This window comes from Stegodyphus dumicola, chromosome 6, assembly GCF_044657685.1.
Source record: "Stegodyphus dumicola isolate Sdum_Otavi_A_Nest chromosome 6, ASM4465768v1".
In the NCBI taxonomy this organism is placed as follows: domain Eukaryota; kingdom Metazoa; phylum Arthropoda; class Arachnida; order Araneae; family Eresidae; genus Stegodyphus; species Stegodyphus dumicola.
The window spans coordinates 186,124,830-186,146,708 of NC_140773.1; the positions used below are offsets into that span (position 1 = coordinate 186,124,830).

General features: G+C 31.4%; 1 protein-coding gene across 2 annotated transcripts in view; it reads right to left on the minus strand.

The window, feature by feature from the left end:
- IntS8 (integrator complex subunit 8) overlaps positions 1-21,879 on the minus strand; it is a 112,011-nt gene that overhangs the window by 18,497 nt on the left and 71,635 nt on the right. For both annotated transcript variants that reach the window (XM_035362037.2, XM_035362038.2), the window contains 6 exons: positions 17,964-18,061; positions 15,590-15,722; positions 12,491-12,555; positions 3,824-3,981; positions 1,452-1,585; positions 536-646 (listed from right to left, as the gene is read on the minus strand). In XM_035362037.2, the coding sequence (XP_035217928.2) occupies positions 536-646; positions 1,452-1,585; positions 3,824-3,981; positions 12,491-12,555; positions 15,590-15,722; positions 17,964-18,061 (699 nt within the window). The remainder of the gene's footprint in view (positions 1-535; positions 647-1,451; positions 1,586-3,823; positions 3,982-12,490; positions 12,556-15,589; positions 15,723-17,963; positions 18,062-21,879) is intronic.

Sequence of the window (21,879 nt, forward strand, 5' to 3'; positions counted from 1 at the left end):
ATGACACACACAGTAGCAAAAAAATATCAAAATTTTAGAATTTATTTATAAAATCAATAGTATTCATTTTTCTTACATATTCTTGGCCAGAGCACAGGGAAATTAAAACCACACTGTTAAAAATGTGAAGCAAATTAAGACTCTTATTTATAGTCAAGTATTAGAAATTTTTATTAAAAAAAAGCTAAAAAAACTCCCAAATTATATTTGTTTAAATCACAAATGTGTGTATAACATTCATAAAAACATCTCCGAAATTGAAGTATTTAATCTAACAAGCTCAGTTTAAAGCATTTTAATCATTTCCAAAGATTCTGGATTTGTTAAAAGCAACTACAACCTTAAGAAAAACAAATTTTACTATTTGAAAATTTCTCAAGCTGTTAAAATGATTAAATTTAAGACATTCTGATGCCCATCAAAAACTCATACAAACAAGAAATGAATTACTACTACTCATTAAAGTATATGTTGTAAATAAATTCAAAAATAAATAAATAAACATATAAAAACTAAAGAAAAAAAATAAAAGTACCTTGATTGCTCGGAGTTCCGCAGCTTTTGGCAATAAGATGTGTATCATTTCCTGGTCAATATTAGGTGGAACATTTTTCAAGAAAATACTAACAGGACGAGGTGATTCCCACTAAAAATTATTTTTTCATTCAAATTTACACATAAAAAAAGCTTAACAATGTATGAAAAGCTAGCTATAAACCTAATTTGTAAATAAAAAAATAGGGAGTTCATAATAAGGAAAAACTATAATATAAAATTTTTACATAGAAAATAATACTTAAATTTCTACAGAAATTTAATTACTACTTTAATTAAATAATTTAATTTTATATACATATATGCAATTTTAATACAATTAAACAATCTCTATAATATTCATAAATTATGATAATTTTCTATTCTAAAAATGTTTTTCAGATTAACGAAATTTGAGATGTATTTTTCTAAATGCATCTTAAATTTCAAATTCATTAATGCATTAGAATTATAAAGACAAAGTGTTTAAATACACTGTCATGCATAAATTAAATTATTACAATGAGTTGTTACTATTAACGAATAGCAAGATGGTATGCTGTTTATAAAGAAAACTAGATTAATTCATGTCACCAAATAATTGATTAATGATTCATTAATGTTTCTATGTATAACAGTTTAATGGCCACTTGCAAATGCATATTTCTTTCTACATAAACAAATTAAACTTATTTACTATATATCTAAATAAATACGAGCAATTCTCACAAATGGATACTTCTTTTTGTATCAATAGACAAATATAACTTTTCTACAGTATATGTGAATAAATATAAGCCATAATCCATAGAGTTTATGACCAACATTCCTTATTTATTGATTGATAAAAGCAATAACTTAAGCATATGAACTAGACATATTTAAGCTATGTGAACTAGACATATTTAAAAGTCTACCTTTTTATTAAGCGTCCACAAATGCTGATGATTATATTTTGCCCTTAGCTGATTCACAAGTTGTTTTATATTCACTGCTTCAGTGCAAGTTAATAAGTGTCTTTCAAAAGCAGCAATCTGAACACTAAAGTCATCTAAAAGAATTATTTTCCAGAATTCTGTTAATATCTATTGACAATAACTTAAGCAATTAAAAATTGTACTACAGCCCAAACACATATGAATAAAATTTGATTAATTTTTTTAACAGCTGTAGCTTGCTGAGCCAAGTGAGATAACACTTGCATAGGTAGTATTAGAATTATTAAAACTGATATTATAAATTTTATACTGATATTATAAAAGTATTTTCAACTTCAAATATTTATAGCCTCCTACCGTTGAATATCTGTAGTATAGACAATGCAAATTTATGCCTACACTGCCAGGATATTTCTCTTTAACTGGCTGCAGTTTAATTCATAATTATAAATGCAGTAACCAAAACTATACTAATTATTTTTTTCCAAAAAATGTAAAAAATAGATTATTAGTGCACACACTGATAACTTTTTTTAATCAATGAAATATTACTCACTTTACCTATTGTAAATCTTTATTACACTTTTATTTTATTTTATTATTTAACTATATTATCATATTATATGTGGTTAAAAAAAGATGAATGCAGTTGGGGTATATATCAATTTTTAGTTATTTGTAAAAATAATTCCTCAATTTAAACCAAAAATTTCAATTATGGTTACACAAAATTTATATCAATTAAAATCTTTACTTATAATTGCCATGAATACTTCAAAATAAAAAAAAAAAATACACATGTAATTATAAATTGCTGTTTAAAAATGAAAACAATTATCTTCTAACAAATCAATGATGAAACCTGGAATAATTAATTGGCCTAAAAGTGCACTAATTATTTTCCATTACATGACACCAAAAACAGTCTATTAGTCTAATATGCGCTATAAAATAATTATCTAAAGTACATTTTCGATTACTGCAGAACTAAGTCTAAAATCTGGACCTCTAGATCAAAAGAAAACAAAAAATTCCCCCTTTATAAATCTAGAAATGGAGAATATAATACTCAAGAAAAAGCCAGCTGAGCAGCAAGAGCAATTTTTTTTTCCAGTTGATATTACCATATGCCACTTTTAAGTACCTGCTGAGTACACAACTGCTTTACGGCCAATAACAATACCAAAACTGACCTTATAATTTTGGCCCTTGAGTGGTTGTGCATGGAGGGTATAGCAATTTTTACCTGACACAGTCAGTAAAACTCCATGAATATTTCTTAGGAATGATATGTTGCTCATATTGATTTTCTTCTGTTGGGGTAACCGCGGGGAATAGAGAAATAATTAGATTCCAAGAATTTTTCTTTTTTTGATTTAGTTGATTGTGGCAAAGCACACTTTCCTACAAAAGGATACCTTCATGGAGGACTTTCTTATGAAAACTGGCTTGTATACACGTCATACACAGAGAAAAATCCCCAAAATGCCAATGTAGCCAGCTCGTTCACATGGAATTTAACCCAGATCTGAACTACCAGTGTTCAGCAATTTTACCGCTTAGCCACTGGTGTGCTCTAGATTCCAAAAAACTGAAGTTCAGTTAACACAAGTTTGCTCTTCCTTAACTTTCTGATTTGAAGTAGCTTATTATTTCTTTCAACCTACTATTATTAATCTCATCAAAATTAGTTTTAGTAAATGGCAATGTCTCCATTTTATTCTTTTAATGAAACTGTATATTCATTAATGAGCCAATGAAAAATCAGAATTTTTTGTGCACTAAAATGAAGATATAAAGTAGTTCTTAAAAAAAAAAAAAAAAAAAAAGCTGCAGCAGTAAGATAGCAAAAGAATTCTATAAATGTCTCTGGGGCACTACAAGATCATGAGAAATGTGCCAGCAGATAATTTTTAAAATGCTTAGCATAACATATAGTCAGCTACCAAATTTCATGATAATGATGACAGTCATGAATCTAAAGATATCACAAGAGAAATTTTCTGATTAATGGAATATGAGAAGGAATGCTATATGACAAAGTTACAAATGAAGTCTTACATTATGATGACAATGCCTCGATCATCAATCAATTAACAGAACTGTGAATAACAGTAGTATGGTTTTAAATCCAGAAAATATTGCTATTTCAATTTACATTTTAATTTTACATGGATATAAAATCTGAAATTATCAGAATCCTGATGATGCTAGATCTCAGAAATCGTCTCACATATGCTACAGACTTTGCAGCAAAAGCAGACAGAATATATATATATATATATATATATATATATATATATATATATAAGACAGAAAGCATTACAAAATTTATATTTATTTCAATTTACCTGTAAAACTTTTATCAAATTTGTAAACGGTACTTGGCTTTGCAGTAGGACCATAAGCAAACAATGTTTCCAGTTCTTCGCTTGTAAACAACATTGCTAAGTATTTGTCATATTTCTTCATTAACTGTTTTGCAGGTATTGAAGACAAACACAATGACCTGAAATGTTTAGAATATCATCATCATATACTAAAAAAGCAAATATAATTATAATTTAATTATATCCACATTCCCTTTTATTAAGAGTTATCTACCAGAAGGATAACAAACTTCTAAATCCTACAAGTCATAAAATCTTTACATATCTATAGATAAAAACAAGTAATATCAAAATATTTAAGATGATTCAAAATTAAGTTTTGCACTTGAATTTGTTCTCAACCCCTTAACTGCCGCGGGCGTATATATACGCCTTGCTCAGCCGATGCGTTAACTGCCCAGGCATATATATACGTCCTTCCAAACTGCTATCATTTGATTTGCGCTGCTACACCTAAAATTATTCGCAAAGTTAACGCATCGGCTGCGCATCTGGGGCAGTTAACGCATCGGCTGAGCAAGGCGTATATATACGCCCGCAGCAGTTAAGGGGTTAATAGAACTTGATGGAAAAAGACACATATTTCTACCTCTAGAGTGGTAAGGGATACAAAATGATGAATAAATCAGTTACCGTATTTGACGGCATATAAGACGGACCCTTATTTAGAAGGCCACACACAAGGAAAAAAAGTTTTAATAGTCCGCGCGACAGCGCAGTACCACAATAACTTAAAATGTGTTTCTTTTAGTTCTCACATTTCGTAAAAGCCAAATAAACAATCATTGAATGCAATTACCAAACATATTTTTATTAAGGAAAATTAACAAATGGCAAGCTATTTTGAACATGAAATGTAAATTTCAATAATGAATAAATGAATGAATGGCAAGCAATCAAACATAATACAAAATAAAGCAGAAACAACAAAAAATACAGATTCAAGGAAAACATTGCCTATCATGAAATTAGACTTTAATCACTTTCAAAACCATAAAAAACCCTTTCACTATCATCATCATCGAAAACGAGAATATCGTCATCATTACTGTTTCCATCATTGCTAGTACAGTTAAAAGTCTTTAATCAGGACTTCGGGGATTCCAGATTCTCGATTTTTCCGGATTATAGATCATCATTTTAAATCTGGTAAGATGGCATGCAGAAATTATAAAATTAAAAATACGAAACCGTAATTTATAAAATAATGAGCAATTATGATCTAAAGGGTATCAAAATTTACAAAAAAAGAAGCTTAATATTTATTTGTTTACTTTATTAAACATTTCTTTCAACGCGCGCATGCGTAAAGCATACCTTACGCATAGCTGAAATTAGAAAATTGCAAACAGAAAACTATTTGATTTGTATTCGTGATATTTATAATGACGAGGAATTTGATTTAAATCATATCAAAGACGGAGTACATAGAGATTAAATACTACATTTAGTAAGGAATTATGAGCCGAATAAAATAAAAACATCTGCCTTAAAGATAAGGATAGTGCTGACAGATCAACTTCCAGTTCATTGCGTGCCGCAACGTCCCCCCCCGCGCGCAGAGCAGCGTGAAATTGATAAACAGATTTCAGAACCACTAGATAAACAAAGGATATGCCTTTACCCATTTTTTATAGCAATTCGTATTTTGTTGGATGGACATCGAAGCGTACTTTCGTTTTCTAGATCCTTTGGGAGTTCCAGCATCGGAAATTCTATTTGACATAATCGAAAGTTCAAGCTTACTTTTATAAAATTGCTCTTACAGTCTGCAAAAAATAATAAGCCGGATCCAATTCGAAGATTAAGGAACAACGCAATCATCAACATTAACTGAAATAGATAATTAGATAATTTTAGCTTATACCGTCCGTTTTACAATAAACACGCACGCGAAAACGTAATCTGCGCTTGCGCAGACACATATGCGCAGTCGTAAATGTCTTGCGCGCACACGTAAAACGGCTATGCGCATGCACAGAAAGATTTTAGCTTTGAGGTCCGGATTATAGATCATTCCTGATTATGGGTGTCCAAATTAACAACTTTTGACTGTATCACCTTCTTCGAATAATGCATCGTCTTCTGTTCCATCAAGAGCATTACTGATTCCGCACTTCTTAAAGGACTTAACAATTACTTCGAGCTTTACATTCTCCCGAGATCTTTTTACCCACTCGCACACTTGTGAAATAGAGGGCCGCTTCATTCTACTTGGGTGTGAGGGCGTGATGTGGCTCTCCTATCCACTTGTTCTATTGTTCTCACACTTTTTCCTTAAATGGCTTATTCACCAATATATCTAAAGGTTATAATTGGCTAGTCAATCCACCAGGAATGCAAGCTATCTGGGTTTTTAATTCTCTCGCTTTATTCTTTATGGTTTCAGTTCTATGGGTGCTAAACTGATCCAAAACCAAATGAAAGGGTTTTATTAAGAGTCCACCAGGTCACATCGCCCATACGTTCTGTAACCACAGTTCATTCCAGCTTCATCCATCCAGCCTTTCGGGTGAACATGAACAATTACACCTGTAGGAAGTTTTTCTTTCGGATGAGTTTTTCTTTTGAATATGAAAAATGGCGGTAGTTTTGTGCTGTCAGCACAACATGTTAGAACTACCGTATATCGGGTTTTTTCATGACCTGTGATTTTTATGGTTATTGATTTAGACCCTTTAATACTTACAGTCTTGTTGAATGGTACATCAAATGTGAGTGGAATTTCATCCATATTTCCTATTTGACTGAGCTCAAAAGAAGTGCTCTTGCGTGCATTTATAAAAAACATATGAAATGCTAGTATTTTTTCTTCGTAATCTGCTGCCATTTTCTGTGCAATAGTTGTTTTGTGCACATTAATAAGCCTTACTTTTTCATGAACCTGTAGCACCAGCCCTCAGAATCTGAAAAGTTTTGATTCCCCCGTTTTTCTGCGCATCCTTTGGCCACATTGATTATTATTTTAGTTGAAATACTTATCGCAGATTTCCTCTTATCTATCACCCACATTTTTACGGCATTTTCAAGTTCAGGCCAAGATGGAGCTGGGCATTGAAGGTTATGTTTTTGTTTTTTAGTAGTTTTCAGTTGATCTTCCTGCAGTCGCAAAGTACGTATCATTTTTTTTCGGTAGGTGGTGGACCAAAATGCCTTGCTGCTGCTCTGTTTCCATGCACTTTGGCGTAGTTTAACACTCCTAGTTTATACTGAATTGTATAGCTTAATTTCTTGTTTCCTGTAGTCATATTTTCCAGGGTATTTTTTTAAAACAAATAGTTTTAAGCACTGATACCGACACGTTTATACAGAGTAGCACCGATACCGACACGTGTGTCGGTTGAGTCAAAGAAACTCTATGTAAAGAAGGAAAGGCTCCATAGACGTAATGTGACCGTCGAACCTGTTCAAACTTTGACATCAGCTTCAAGCTTTGGCGCTTTTTGGCGAAAGATATTTCACGCATGCGCAAAATAATTATGGCAGATATAGAAAAAGATATGTGTGTCTAGACCTTTATCCGGGCTAAAAACAGCATTCAGTATTGAAAGTTAACCTGTGCCCTCCACGTATAAGAAGCAGGTAACTTTTTTGAGACCAAATTTAGGAAAAAAAGTGCATCTTATATGCCGTCAAATGTGGTAAATATAAAAGATGTGATGAAAATTTCTCTCCAGTACAAAGATGAAATAACAAAGTTATTATGTTATTAGTAAGTTAAATTCCCAAAAGTGGACTGTTATTAAAACATACATTTATTGTTAAACAATAAATGTGCAATTTAATAACATTTAATACACATTATTATTAACAATAATAATATGTAATTTAATACACAATAAATTATAAATAATGTGTATTAAATTAATAATGTGTATACACATTATTATTAACAATAACACACACATTGCTATTGTTAAACACTGTTATTGTTTATTAAAATACATATTATTATTAAGAATAACACATGTACTGTTATTGTTGAAAACAGTGCTATTAACCTGCGACCACGCACGCTGGGTATCTTATATCCAGGGGCATATTCTTTGCCCTTTATCTCCAAATCCCTTTCCTGGAAATGGGCAAAACCTTTTGAAGCTGAGTTCAAAGTCACATTCTTGAAGGTGGGAAGTCCGTGGAGTGATTCTTCGAATACTTTTCTAGGAATTGTAGCATTTGGGTATGTGATACCCGCACGCCTTCTCGTGTCTCTCAGATTTTCATCCTCCTTTTTTTAGACAGTCAGCATGGCACGGCATCTAAGTTATGATAAGGAAATGGCAAGGTTGAGAAATACGCTTGAAACCATTTCAACAGATGATGAATTGTTTAGGGAAGAGGAGGAAGAATTAATAGGTGAAGAATACAACAGCCATCAAAATTCATCAACAGACAGTGATACAGACACTGAATTAGATAGTGAATTACAAAATCAATCAAATGATGAAAATTATGTTGGTAAAAATTGCCCGATATGGAAGAAAAACAAATTCCGAACAAATATTAGGACTAGCTCTAAAAACATTATCTTCAAAATTCCAGGATATGCTGGTTATTCGAAAGATGCATCAGCACCATAGGATACCCGGTCTCTGCTCATTGACAAAGACAAGATAGAAATGATAGTTCAATGTACAAATATTTACATAGATTCCATTCAGGAGCTTTTTGTACTTGAGCGTGATGCAAAGAAAATGGATGTGAAATGAATCCACTTTTGGGGCTTTTGTATTGGTGTTAACAAATCCTCTCACGTCAATGTAAAAGATTTGTGGGAACAGATGGAACTAGAATGGATATTTTCCAAAAAACAATGTCCTGCAAGCGATTCCCTTTCCTACATGCCTTTGGTTTGATGATATCCGAGTAGAAGAGATGTGGATAAACTCGCTCCCACAAGACAGTTTTTTGAAAAATTCATCGAGAACTGTCAGAAAGCCTATACTGTAGGTGAATATGTAACAAATGATGAAAAATTAGAACCATTCAGGGGATGATGTTCATGCAGGAAATACAACACCCTCCCCAAAAAAGCCAAATATGGTATAAAAATATTTGTACTGCTTGATTCCAGAATGTTTTAAACATGGAAAATGGAAATATACGCCCGCCAGCAGCCAGAGGGGCCGTTTCAGTTTGATAACAATGCAAGCGTTATTGTAAAGTGTTTGATGGAAACTTTGTACAATTTTGGATGGAATTTGACTGCAGATAATTGGTATATAGGATGCCAACTATCTCAGGACTTACTAAGGAAGAAAATAACGGCTCTAGTGTAGAATTGGGTGCCCCTTAGAATAGCGACAATTTTTTTAAAAGTTTGGTGATGAAACATCACTTCTGGTTACCATGATAGTTTTTACTTTGTTTTACCTTTTTGATTTTATTTAAATGAAAATAGATTGATGTGTACATGGACAAATTTAAGGCAGTGTGCAATGTCTAGTTTGTGCAATTCTAGGATGTTTTTTTAAGTGAAAATTGATCGTTGGAACTGTAAGAATAAGAGAGAAATTCCGCCAGATTTTCTAATGAAGAAATGGGAAACATATTCTTTAATATTTGGTTTCCAGAAAGAAACAACGATTGTTTCTTATACACCAAAGAAAAACAGAAATGTTATCCTACAATCAACTATGTACAACGATAATAAAATTGACAAAACCACTGGAGTACTAAAAAAGCCGGAGATTATTTCATTTCATAATGTAACCAAAGGAGCAGTAGCTGTTGTAGATGAAATGGGAGCAGCATATTCTACAGCTAGAGTATCGAAATGGTGACCTATGGTGATTTTTTTCCCCTTGATTTTAAATGTTGCAGTACTTTATAAAAAAAAAAAAAAAAAAAAAAAAAAAAAAAGCCAATTAAGTTTAGAAACAGGATTTCGTTTCTCAAACCATTAGGACTGAAGTTAGTGGAAGACTACTCAAATCAATGGTGGGAATAAATCATGCTCCCCTTGAAACTAAAAGAAAAATAATTTCAGGAGATTGCAACATGGAACCACCATCTAAAAAGATGAAACAAATTTACAGAAGCGAAGCTGAGAGCCCTAAAAACAAGGACAGAAAGACACAGTTTCTGCACGAGAAATGTTATATCAGTATTTGTATGGAGCATATGTGTTCAATCTGCCATGTGCAGAATAATTGTAAGTTAAGTACATCAATTATTATATTCTTTAAAATATTCTAAAGTTCATTGTTCTTTATGTTAATTCACATTTATACTAAAATTTATATCATTAATGTAATTTAAAACATGTGAATTGCTTTCGGATATGACATACCCAGCGTGTCATCTCATGTTCATAACTTTGGCGCACGTGCTCGCGGGTTAAAATACACAATGCGGCGGACCACACAGAGATGTAAAAACCGTGCGTGCAGTTTCCGCAAGTCATGTTTCCAAGCTTTTATGATGTGTCACACGACATGTTTCTGACATCGCAGATACAATAATTTATTCCAGTTGATAGTGCAAGAGACATACCTTCATGACAAGTCAAGCGATTTTAACGTTCTACACCGTGTCTGTCACCAAAGCCTCTCGATTTGAGGAGGGTTGACAAACCATTGATTTTGTTATTCCTCCGATATCATTCCAGATATAACAAATCAGAGGATGAAAAATATCACTGAAAAATTAAGGAGGCACGGCAAATTCAGCCTGAAGATTTTTTCCAGTGGAATAACACGGCAGAAGGCTCCTGAACTCTTGACTAGAGAGGACCTCCCTGGCAAGCTTCTCATGTCATGAGGACTATAATTCACTTCCATAACTGTTCTATGCTATCCATGAATAATATATATATGTAAAGAGCTTTCCGTAATTGTAACGAACATGTTTTGTGTTTAAAATGCAGTAAGTATTATGCAACCTTACAAATGCACCAAACATTATACGGAATCAGATGCGTTACCTTCAGCCACTCAACACAGTGGTGACCCACAGTTTCCACAACATTTTTACTGCATAAATAGCAAAGGCAGAATGTACCAACATTATGCTAAGTGATTATACAAGTGGCTGTATACTGTTAAAAAGTAAATGCGTCCATGCACGTCCTAAGAAAACACTTTCCACATGACCTTAAGCAATTTTATGCCAGCTTATAAACAATGCAGCAGATAGTAAAAATCTCAAGAAGATACATATCCATCTTGAAAAGTGTTTATGAAAAATAGTAACATAATTGAGTTTTGCAAATTTTAATATTAAGTTTGATTAAACATAATTATTAGCCCAAGGGGACAATCTGGCCAGAAGGGCTATTAATTTCGTGTTGGCATTTTGCATTGGTTCACTATAAACGTTGTTTCACTTTTCAAATTATTGCCACCAAACATTAGAGCCCTGCATTATATTTACAGAAATTAAATAATGAAGAATCTGGATGAGTGTATGTTTCTCACTGTGTAAAAACAACGGTACCTAGAGACATCAAATTTTGAATAAAGTAGTCCTTTGCTCAAATATGGGCATCTGGCCGCCGAAATTTAGAATTCGTTTTATTATCTATTTCATATTTTGTAAAAGTTTAACAAATGCTTAATTAAAAAACTCAACGATTTCAAAGAGAGCAATGGCAACATTGTACAGAGGGGGAAAAAATTATCTTCAGCTCGCGAGACTGTGTACTGGAACTTCTAAAGATATCCTCTTTTTAAATTATTCTGTGATATTGCTGATGAATTGGATTTTATGGTTTCAGAGGGAAGAACATTATATTTAATAAATAAAAGTAACATACAAAACATTAAAAAAACATTCCTTTGGTAGTAATATAAAATCTGAAACTTTCTTTTTTTAATACATGGTTTAATTAACTGATTCAACTAGTTTAACAGCACTATTATTTAATGATTATGTATAACTATTACATTATTAACTTGCTTTTTTATGTGTATGATTTTCACCAACTATTCCTATATGAAAGCACACAGTTTTTCCCCTCATGAATCTATATTTAATAGTAAAGTAAATAAAGGCTAAACGCACATTAAATTTATGTATAGCATAAAAATTCATTTGTACAGTCAATCTGCTGTTTGATATAAAAAATCTAATTCTGTTTTAAACAATTTTAGTATTTTTTCTATATGTAATAAAAAAATTAAAAAGCATTAAGATGAGGAATAGCTTGTAAGTAAGGGCAACTGTTTTATTAGAACTGTAAAAATGATTTGTTTTTAATAATATTACAGTTCGCAACATTCAATTAAAAACATTTCTTGGGGGTATTATAATGAATAAATATAAATTTATGTATACAGTGGTGTATAATTTTTTTTCACTAATTTATCACAAAATTACTATGACATTATAACACTTTTAACTTTTTGCACTTAATCAAAACTCCTTCTGCAAGTGAATAAAAATTCCATACACAGTTTTAGAATTATATGAGTGGAAACTTCTAAATTAGGTATTTTTGCCTCACTATGAAAATGCTTTATTTAGTCATATACTTAAATTTTATAATAAAACAGGTTGTTACAGCACTTAAAGAGGTAATTTTTTCCTACATCAAAATCACAATCAGATACTTAACATATCTAATGCAACTACTTTTTTTTTTTTTTTTTCTTTTTTTTAGCATAAAGTTATATTTTAAGATAGTACCTAGCAAAGTTCTTCAAGTAAAGTTTCATATCAGGCGTAGAACTTGGGATAACATCTTTCAGCAACTGTAACAGGAAGCAAAACAACACTTACACCCATAATTAATAGCTATGCACTAAATTTATAAAAATTGCTCACAAAAAGTAAATAACATATTTAAGAAAATAAAACAATTACTCATATATATATAAAATATGCATTAAAGTCAATACAGTGCAAACTGGAATTTCAGATACACAACAACAGGCACTACTAATGGCTGAGTTGTTTAGACTGCTAAATAAAAGGAGCTTGACCATGGTTTGATCCCAGGCAAACAAGCTGGTTGCACATTTGGTTTTCATGATTTTACCCAAGTGTATTATGAATACAAGTAAGTTTCTCTTAGCAAATCCAACATAAAGGCTTCCCTCCACTTGGACAGATGGCTCTTATGTGCATTGTTATATTCAAATAAACTAATTTAAGAGCATAATTATGGAATTCATGTAACTTAACATTAAATCACATTTGAACTTCAGGGTTTATACACACTTCTGCACATAGAGATTAAAGTACCTCTAAGGATTTTAAAGTCCAATAACAAAAAAAAAAAAAAAAACAAAAAAAAAAAATTAAGGACCTACTAGAAATAGGTACTGAATAAATTAAAGCAATTATCTAGGCATGAACTTCTAATACCACTCTAAGAATGAAACAGATTTACAAACAAGACACATTGTTATTAAACATAATCTAATATTTAATATAATTGCAGAACAAAATCCAAAAAAATCAGCATTGTGCAATTTATCAAATACAACATTTACACTTATAATAGTCCCATATATTTTACAGACATATAATTTAATCATCATTTATCGTCACTGATATATATCATTTAAATTTTACTAATAATTAGTTTTATTCCTTCTTTTATGCCTCGTTTCACACAGTCCACAGGTTTATTCAAATATCATGTCAAATGATACAGATTAAAATATAAAATAAAATCATAATTAACAACTCCTGCTTGCTTAGAGACAGAAAGAGCCACTGATCTGAACAGACAGATTTCTTTAGAATTTTCAGATTTAATTAAAGATTTCCATTATTCTAAAAAAACTGCATGCATTTAAGAATGTATAGAAGAAACTGCTAATTTTGTTTCTTTAACAATATGAATATTGAGAGTAACTATGAAATGATATATGGTTAAGGTTGACACCAGAGCCATGTGGCAGAATTTTTAGAATTTATTGAAGCAGCGGACAACAAAATTTAAGGATGGCAAAATTGTTAGACTTTAAGGAAGCACAGGACAGCAGAATTTAAGAACCACAGAGATTGCACCAGGTGGTAAATGCCTAGCACCAGCTCTGTGCACAGAGACATATAAGATGAATTTTTTATACTGTCAGTTTTCATTTTCTTTATTAATAGAAAAATTCTTTTCTACCTATCCATGTGATAAAATAAGAACCACATTTCCATTTTTCCATATTTATGGCTAGTGAAAGAAGAGAAAATAAAGGGAAGACAAATATGTTAACAAAAATAATTCTAGAATTTTACTGAGAAAACTGATACACATTTGAGTATTCTGAAAATATTACACAGGAAAAAATTCTTATTACAAAAAAATATACAAGAAATGAAATTAGTTTTAAAATTATTGTAGCAATTTTTTTGCTTTTGGTAAGAATAATTTTGGAAACTACACTTTATAGCATTTATTTATCTGTTTGGTTTTCAGAATCAAAATATGACAGAAGAAAACAAAATTGTTTTATTTTAATGTAATTTCTTAAGCAACATTGAATTACATTTACCAATGTTATTATGTTCATCAAAAAAATTGTTGAAAAATTCACAAATGTTCACATCCAAAATCTCAAATACACACTGATTTAAAAATCCTCAAAATGCTGAGAAGTTGCCAAATTTAGCACCGCATAACAAAAAAATTCATATCCTAAAAAGGTGAAAGTAATTTTCGATGTAATATAATTTTTCATTTGCAAAAAAGAAACAATTTTGAAATCTTTACGCTTTGATCAAGGAAGACCTTATGGTCAGAAACTCAAATAGTAGGAATGTATTCAAACAATAACTTGTAAAATACATATTTGTCAATGAACTGGCAAAAAATATTCCTAAAAAAATGTTAATTCATAGTCAAAATGTCAAGCATAAAAAACAGAGATGTCAGCTAAGCAGGCCTTTTATCACTATTGGTTGAGTGTAAATACTTTTACAAACAATGTGCTCATATTCATTACAATCAATCTTCACTGAATGTGAAATACTGAACTGACATTTGAGCCTCTGTTATTTCCATTACTATCAAGACTTATAAATTCATATATGAATGAAAACATTTTTGCATATATTAAAATATGATACTCATTTATAAATAATAAAGCAGAGTAAAAAATAAATGAAAATATGAAAAGAATTAATAAGAATTAGCTGCTCAATTAACGTAAACTCAGTATAATTAACTATTAATGTACTGATTGTAAATTATCTAACACAAAGTAAAACTCAAATAGTAAGTTTTAATTTTAGTCCTACCTATCCAAGTTCAATTTAATGAATTATGATAGGAAAAGGAGAATGTAAGATTATCCAAGAACTCATTTTTAAATAAGGATAAAATGTTCACAACTATTTTGAAAACTCAGTTGCTTTTTGCATGATTGCGAGAAATTTCTAACCAATTTGGAGGGAGGGGAGGAAAGAAAGAAGACAGAAAAGATTGCTGCATGATTGATTTATTTAAACTACACTTACATAACTTTCATGTTCAAACACTGAAACATGAGCTAAAAACATTTAATGCAAAGTTAGCAAAAAATCAACCTTAGTTTGGCATAGTCAAATAACATACTAAGGCTATTTTTTTTTTTTTTTTTTTTTTTTGTCTAGCTTTAAATCTATACTGGTATGTTTCTTTTCCAATTTGATGCTGAATAAATTACACTTCAATTCTCTTACTGATTTAGAAATGCAGAAATAGAGAAAAACTGAAAAAATATGCATGAGTAAATCTCAAAATGTCAAAGCAGAAATTAAAATCTTTCAACCACCACAATATAAAATGATACAGTTGCTTACCTCACACAATATTAATGATGATTTTTCTTCGTGTGATTTGAATAATGTATTCCAATTGCTAATAATAACTTCTCCACTTAATGTACGTCTAATGGCATTGGAAAATACAATGTACAGTAGCAAATCTGTTTTCCTAAAAATAAATTCTGACATCTTTACAATAATGTTACTACATCAGAATAAATCTATAGCATTGCTAATTTTTACAGGAATATATTTCAAAAAGCAAAAGAAGAGCATACAGATAGACAAACACATTTCTCTATCGTGAGCACCTGCATGGCTGTCAATAGTGGTTTTTTTAAAGCACCAAGAGATTAATATAGTTATGCTTTCATTCAAATTAATTTTGCCAGCTTTATTGAATTTGACAGCTTATTAAGCCAAGCTCTTATACAGCTGTTCATACAGCCTTCCCTTTGATCTGGTGCTGCTTACATAAACAAAATTAAACAATTTAAATAAAGCAGCAGTTAACCTCTCACACCTAAGCAAACAAAATACAATTATAACATTGAATGCAAAAAGAATATCATAAATTTTAACAAGCAACAGACTGTTTAATCAGCAAAACTGTTACACAAACTTATGCATACTAAACAATTTATTAAATTTATCTAAGTTAGGATATTAAAAATTTAAAAGGCTATAAAAATGAATTTCTCAATTAAGTTTTAAATGGCATATTTTGCTTTTTACTTAATGTTATATTGATGCATTCCCAAGTTTGCAATTCAAACAGAATACCATCTAATAATATGCTACAATTTCTAATGCAGTTCTTTTTATCCTCTTAATTAGCCAAGGAAAATACCTGAAACTTTCCTATAACAGAAGGAAGGATGGTTTTACAAAAATAAAATTATGCTTTATGGACCTCAGAAAGAGTAAAATTCAAATGAATGAAACATTATGCTTTCATTAGCTACAAACACCCTGAAGCAATTAGAAGTTTTGAATACAATAAGAACTTTGAGAAAAAATTTAGAGGATAGCTATAGAATTAATGTTGCTTATATTTAAATAAGTAATGTTACTATCTTGGAGAAGACAGCATTTGTTGTTAAAATTTACAACTGTTCCCTTGAAAATATCTGCTCACTGTATTACTGTTAATTTTGCTTCTAAAGGTATATATATATCTATTTAAGTTAGCTTACTAAAGCACAATTAATTGAAACTTTTGCTCTAAAGAGAACATGCAGGAAGATGGAATTTTCACATAACTTCTCATGAAACTTCACTTTAACTCATGAAAATTTTCTGCCCATGATGTGAAAACTTTTTTCATGGAACTTTCTACCTCATTTTAATAAATTTAATTAGAAATGTATATCTAAAATGAATGTTGGTATCCTTTTGTTTTCCTTCCTCATAAAATATGCATAAAGGAAAGAAATTTTACTAAGAAATATTAAAAAATAATTTTGAGATGGGTAAAATTAATAAGAAATGCTACAAATTTATTGTATTAAAAATTACACTATCTTTACAAAGCAATAAGATTTATTATTCATAAGGTCATAAATTCTTAATATCTTCTACAACTGTTTGAACAGATTTGTCTCTTCACTGTTGCACAACAACAGCAACAACATTTCATAAGTATTCCTACATAAGTTGGGGGGACAGAAAAGAATTTTTGCCTTATGAGAAGGAAACAGAAAAAAGTCTCAATATTTAAGGAAATCAAAGCCGCAGCTAACTTTTTCAAACCATGCAATAAACGATTGCTGCAAAGCATATAAATACATAATACCACGAGGAGCTGTTTTCATAGGGAGCACTATAATAATTATACTGAGAAAAGCATAAAAATTTCCATAGCCTGTTCAAAAGTTCACACAGATCCAAATCCCCAAACCTGTTCAGAGCTCCAGAGAGATAGAACTCCAGATTTACAATAAAATTCCCCCATCATTATCAGTATTTCTAAGAAAGTGAATAAACATTAGAACTAAGCATCATTGGTAATTGTGTTCTCCGAGGCAACCACCTCTACAGAAGACTACAGTCATCTGAAATTATAGCTAGTCTTATTATAAAGATTTCTTTACATTAATATTTAGCTACTTAATCAATTCAACTGTTAAGATTATCATTAACAAGTCATAACAAAATTGGAAATAATTCTTAACCATCAAATGATACAAAACATGCATGCATAATTTCTTTTAAGATTATGTAAAAGTTCAGACTATGGATTCAGATATGAATGATAAATTGCTTTATTTAATAATCAGAATTATCAAACAACATAAAACAGTTATTTTTAATCAGAATATCAAATAATTCTTCTTCATTCATCTTAATTTGAATTACTAAAAATAAAAGCATAGACAAATCCAATGGGGAAAAAAGACTGAGTACTCACCCTTCATGTTCTTGTAGAACACTCAGTTCTACAGCATCTCTAAGAGATAATGGCAATTCTCGTTTTAAATTGTCAGTTTTAAAAATTTCTATGGTCCTCTGAAAAAAATTCAAAGATTAAACAATAAAATACATATCTATATATTAAGAATATATTTCCTTTAAGAAATATAATTTCATGAAGTCTTGTCCACAAACAATTTTTCACACATTTAAAAATTGAACTGATTTTCATATTTCAAACACTAGCATACTTTTTCTCCTTCAGTTTTTTAATATGCACAGACATACTGTAATACTTTCCATAATTTGCTTGTCTTTTGAAATATTTATAAATGTTGGAAGAAATAATCCTACATCTTACATTACTACTTTTGAAACTATCTTGCACTTGTAAGAAACCTCCTATTGTCCAACAATTTTGTGCAGTCTTTATTTCTCTAATGCTGCATCATTTACTGTATTACATCTTTTGATTCCTGTAACATTGAAGTAATTTTAAAACAGCTACTTCTTTATGCAAACAAGACACATTTCTTTAACTCCTTGCATTTTCTGAACTGTACTGATGCATTTCCAAAATACTATGTATGTCCACCAAAATGAGAGATACCATGTTTGAAAGGATGCCATATTTTCAAAAAGTCTTTTTCTTGCATCAGGATTTTCCTCAATACCTCTGATAACATTTTTATGTAAAATCAGAAGAATTAATTTCTAATTTGGCATTTTAATTCATAGCTTCTGAGATGGCCAATCAAGGTTTTATGGCAGAAAAACCATGGGTTATTCTGTGCCAATCACAGGTGTGTCATAAGATCCATAAATCAAATGTTATAAATGATAAGATTTTGCAAAAAACTTAAAGACTTTAAAATAAAAATGATGATAAGGGAAGTATAATAATTATTTCATCCTAAAGCCTTGATTTCAAACTGAGATATATGCATGAGTAATACTGCGGCATATACATGAGGACTGAGGTATACGCACGAGGACACAGACATGACAAAGGTAAAGATTACTAAAAATGTGAAAAACTGAACATTAGTAGATATGACAAATCCATCTGCATTTATATCATAAGATAAAACAATATATGAATAAAATAATTTTACACACAATGAAACTACATTCACTAATGACAAATGCCATAAGAAACAAATATCAGACTGAACTATTAAACTTTGCAGTTTTTAAAACTGAAAAATAATGGAATGAGAATTTTACCCAAATAAGTTATTTAAGGTAACTGCCAACAAGATATTTCATGATAAAGAAGGCACTCAAAATATTAAATATATTTACAAAAGCATTACAATTTTTGCAGATAGGTGCAGTCTCTCTTTTCAACAGTGCTATGAGCGAGTCTAGAGTGATAAGGCAGATGCACATTTTCTTTACAATTTCTGACTAACTCCTAACATTGTACATTCGGCTTCACATTCCTCAGCTTATTATTTATCTGCATCCAAAGTATCTGCTATTTTGAAAAGATTTTATACCTGATGATAATGTCTGTCAGAGATTTCATTAACAAATGTTTGCTGTGATCTTAGCAAGCTCATAGCCTTTAATTAAAATGGCAACTTCAGGCAAAATAACAGTAAATCTAAATGAATCTAAAGCCCCATTTACCCTCAATGAAAACCATATTTTAAACTACTTCAGATTTTTGTAATGAGTGGCAGCAGTAATGGACTCTTCATCATGGACATATTAAAAGAGTTCCCTGCAATATAACCACAAATACAGGAGCCAATGTTAACATCATCAGAAAAGATCTAGCTCAATGATTAGAATGTTAACTCTTCTGGATGATGCTCTGCATTTCCCTCCAGACTAAGTCTAATGATAAAATCAAAAAATGATGGTAAACTGAATGTTAATCATGTTTGGAAGTGTCACCTACCATCATAATGGCATATGTGGCAGATATTACAGATCCTTGAATACTCGTGGATACTTGTGGATTGGACTTTCTAAGAAAATAAAATTTTTTCTTGGACTCTTACCAGCAAGAACAGAATTTTTACTTCTTTTACAGCTTGAAAGGAGTATTAGTAGCCTCAGCACTTGTTGACCTGTTGAGTTGCCAATGTAACTGATAAGGCAAAGTGCTTGCAGCATGTACTTCAGTGACCTGTGGTAAATGAACCAATAGTCGCCCAGAATCTGCATCTTCGGAGAACCTAATATCGGAGCTATTGCAGAATGCACAATTAAGCGATAAAGAAAGGGGTGCTGCCGAATTCATTGTTAAAAAATTTCAAGATCATTTTCTGACATAGGGTTAAACCAGTTTGGCTCAGTACAGAAATAATATAGAAGATCATCCAACAATCAAGCAACATCCAAGATATCTACTTGTTAGTAAACAGGAGAGGGTAGAAAACCTCCTAAAGATCAGGCAATTATCAAGCCTTCAGCAAGTCCTTAAGCCTCTCCTATTGCTCTGATCTGAAAGAAGGATGGTTTGACTAGATTTTGCATTGACTACCATCAGATAAATGACATCACAAAGAAAGACGGTTACTGTCTTCCTAGAACTGACGACATTCTGGACACACTTTCTGGAATCAAATGGTTTTGAAGTTTGATTTAAAGAGTGGACACTGGCAGTTCGAGATACAGCCTGATGGCCGAGAAAAGATGGTATTTATTACTGAAAAAGGGCTTTGGCAGTTCAAAGCGATCCTGTTTGAATTATGTAATGCACCGGCAACATTCGAACACTTCATACAGACCATGCTGAGAGGTCTTTCCCACGAAGCCTGTCTGATATACCTGGATGACATCATCAGTGTTGGGAAAATTACTGAAGAACATTTGGAAAATATTAAGAAGGTGCTTCAGAAGTTGAAGGATGTCAATCTAAAGTTAAGTCCAGCCAAATGTATATTGTTCAGACAAGATGTAACTTACCTCAGACATGTCAATACAGCTGAAGGTGTGTGTACGGATCCAGAAAAAGTGGCAGCAGTTAAAGCTTGGAGATGCTCCAAAATTGTCCAAGAAGTTTCCTGGGGCTTTGCATATCAGACTTCTGAAGGACTTTTCTTCGAGTGCAAGACCCCTTCGCAAGCTGAGAAAGAGCAATCAACATTTTTTGTAGACCATATAATATGAGGATACATTTAACAAACTGAAGGAGACTTCAACATCTGAGACAATTCCGATGTATCCTCTGCTCGAGATACCATTTATTCTTGACATGGATGCGAGCAATCAGAATACCAGTGTTGTTCTGTCCCAAGAAATAAATGGTTAAGAATGTGTCATGGCATATGGGAGCTAGTGTCTACTTAAGCAGGAGAGGAATTACTGTATTGCCAGAAAATGTTGGTTGCCATAGTTAAAGTCATATAACATTTCTATCATTACCTCTGTGGCAGAAAATTACAGCTCCATGTACAGATAGTGCATTTTTGACCTGGCTTTTAAATTTCAAGAATCTTGAAGGCCAAATAGCCAGATAGATACAGGAACTCCAGAAATATGACACATCTATCGATCAAAGGAAATGAATGTTACACAGAAACACTAATGCCCTGTCTAGAGGACCCTGCCCAGAAAGCTGCTGATATTCTTCCAGAGTTGAAGTGAAACACGAACTGGTTAACCTGACTGGATATCAGATTACAATTTCAACATTATCTGACCCAGATCCATAGAGTGATGAAGAAGTCAGGAGAAACCAGTAGGAAGATGGTGATATTAAACCTATAATTGAATTAATGGAGTCTTCAAACAGAAGACCTACCTCGCAGGACATTTCAAGCTATGGCCTACGACAAAACAATACTGGGCTTTCTGAGACTCATTCCATATTCGAAATGGCATCTTATACCGAAAATTCAAATTGGATGAGGAGAAGACTTTTTGATGGCAGCTGATACTTCCAAGATCCCAGATAT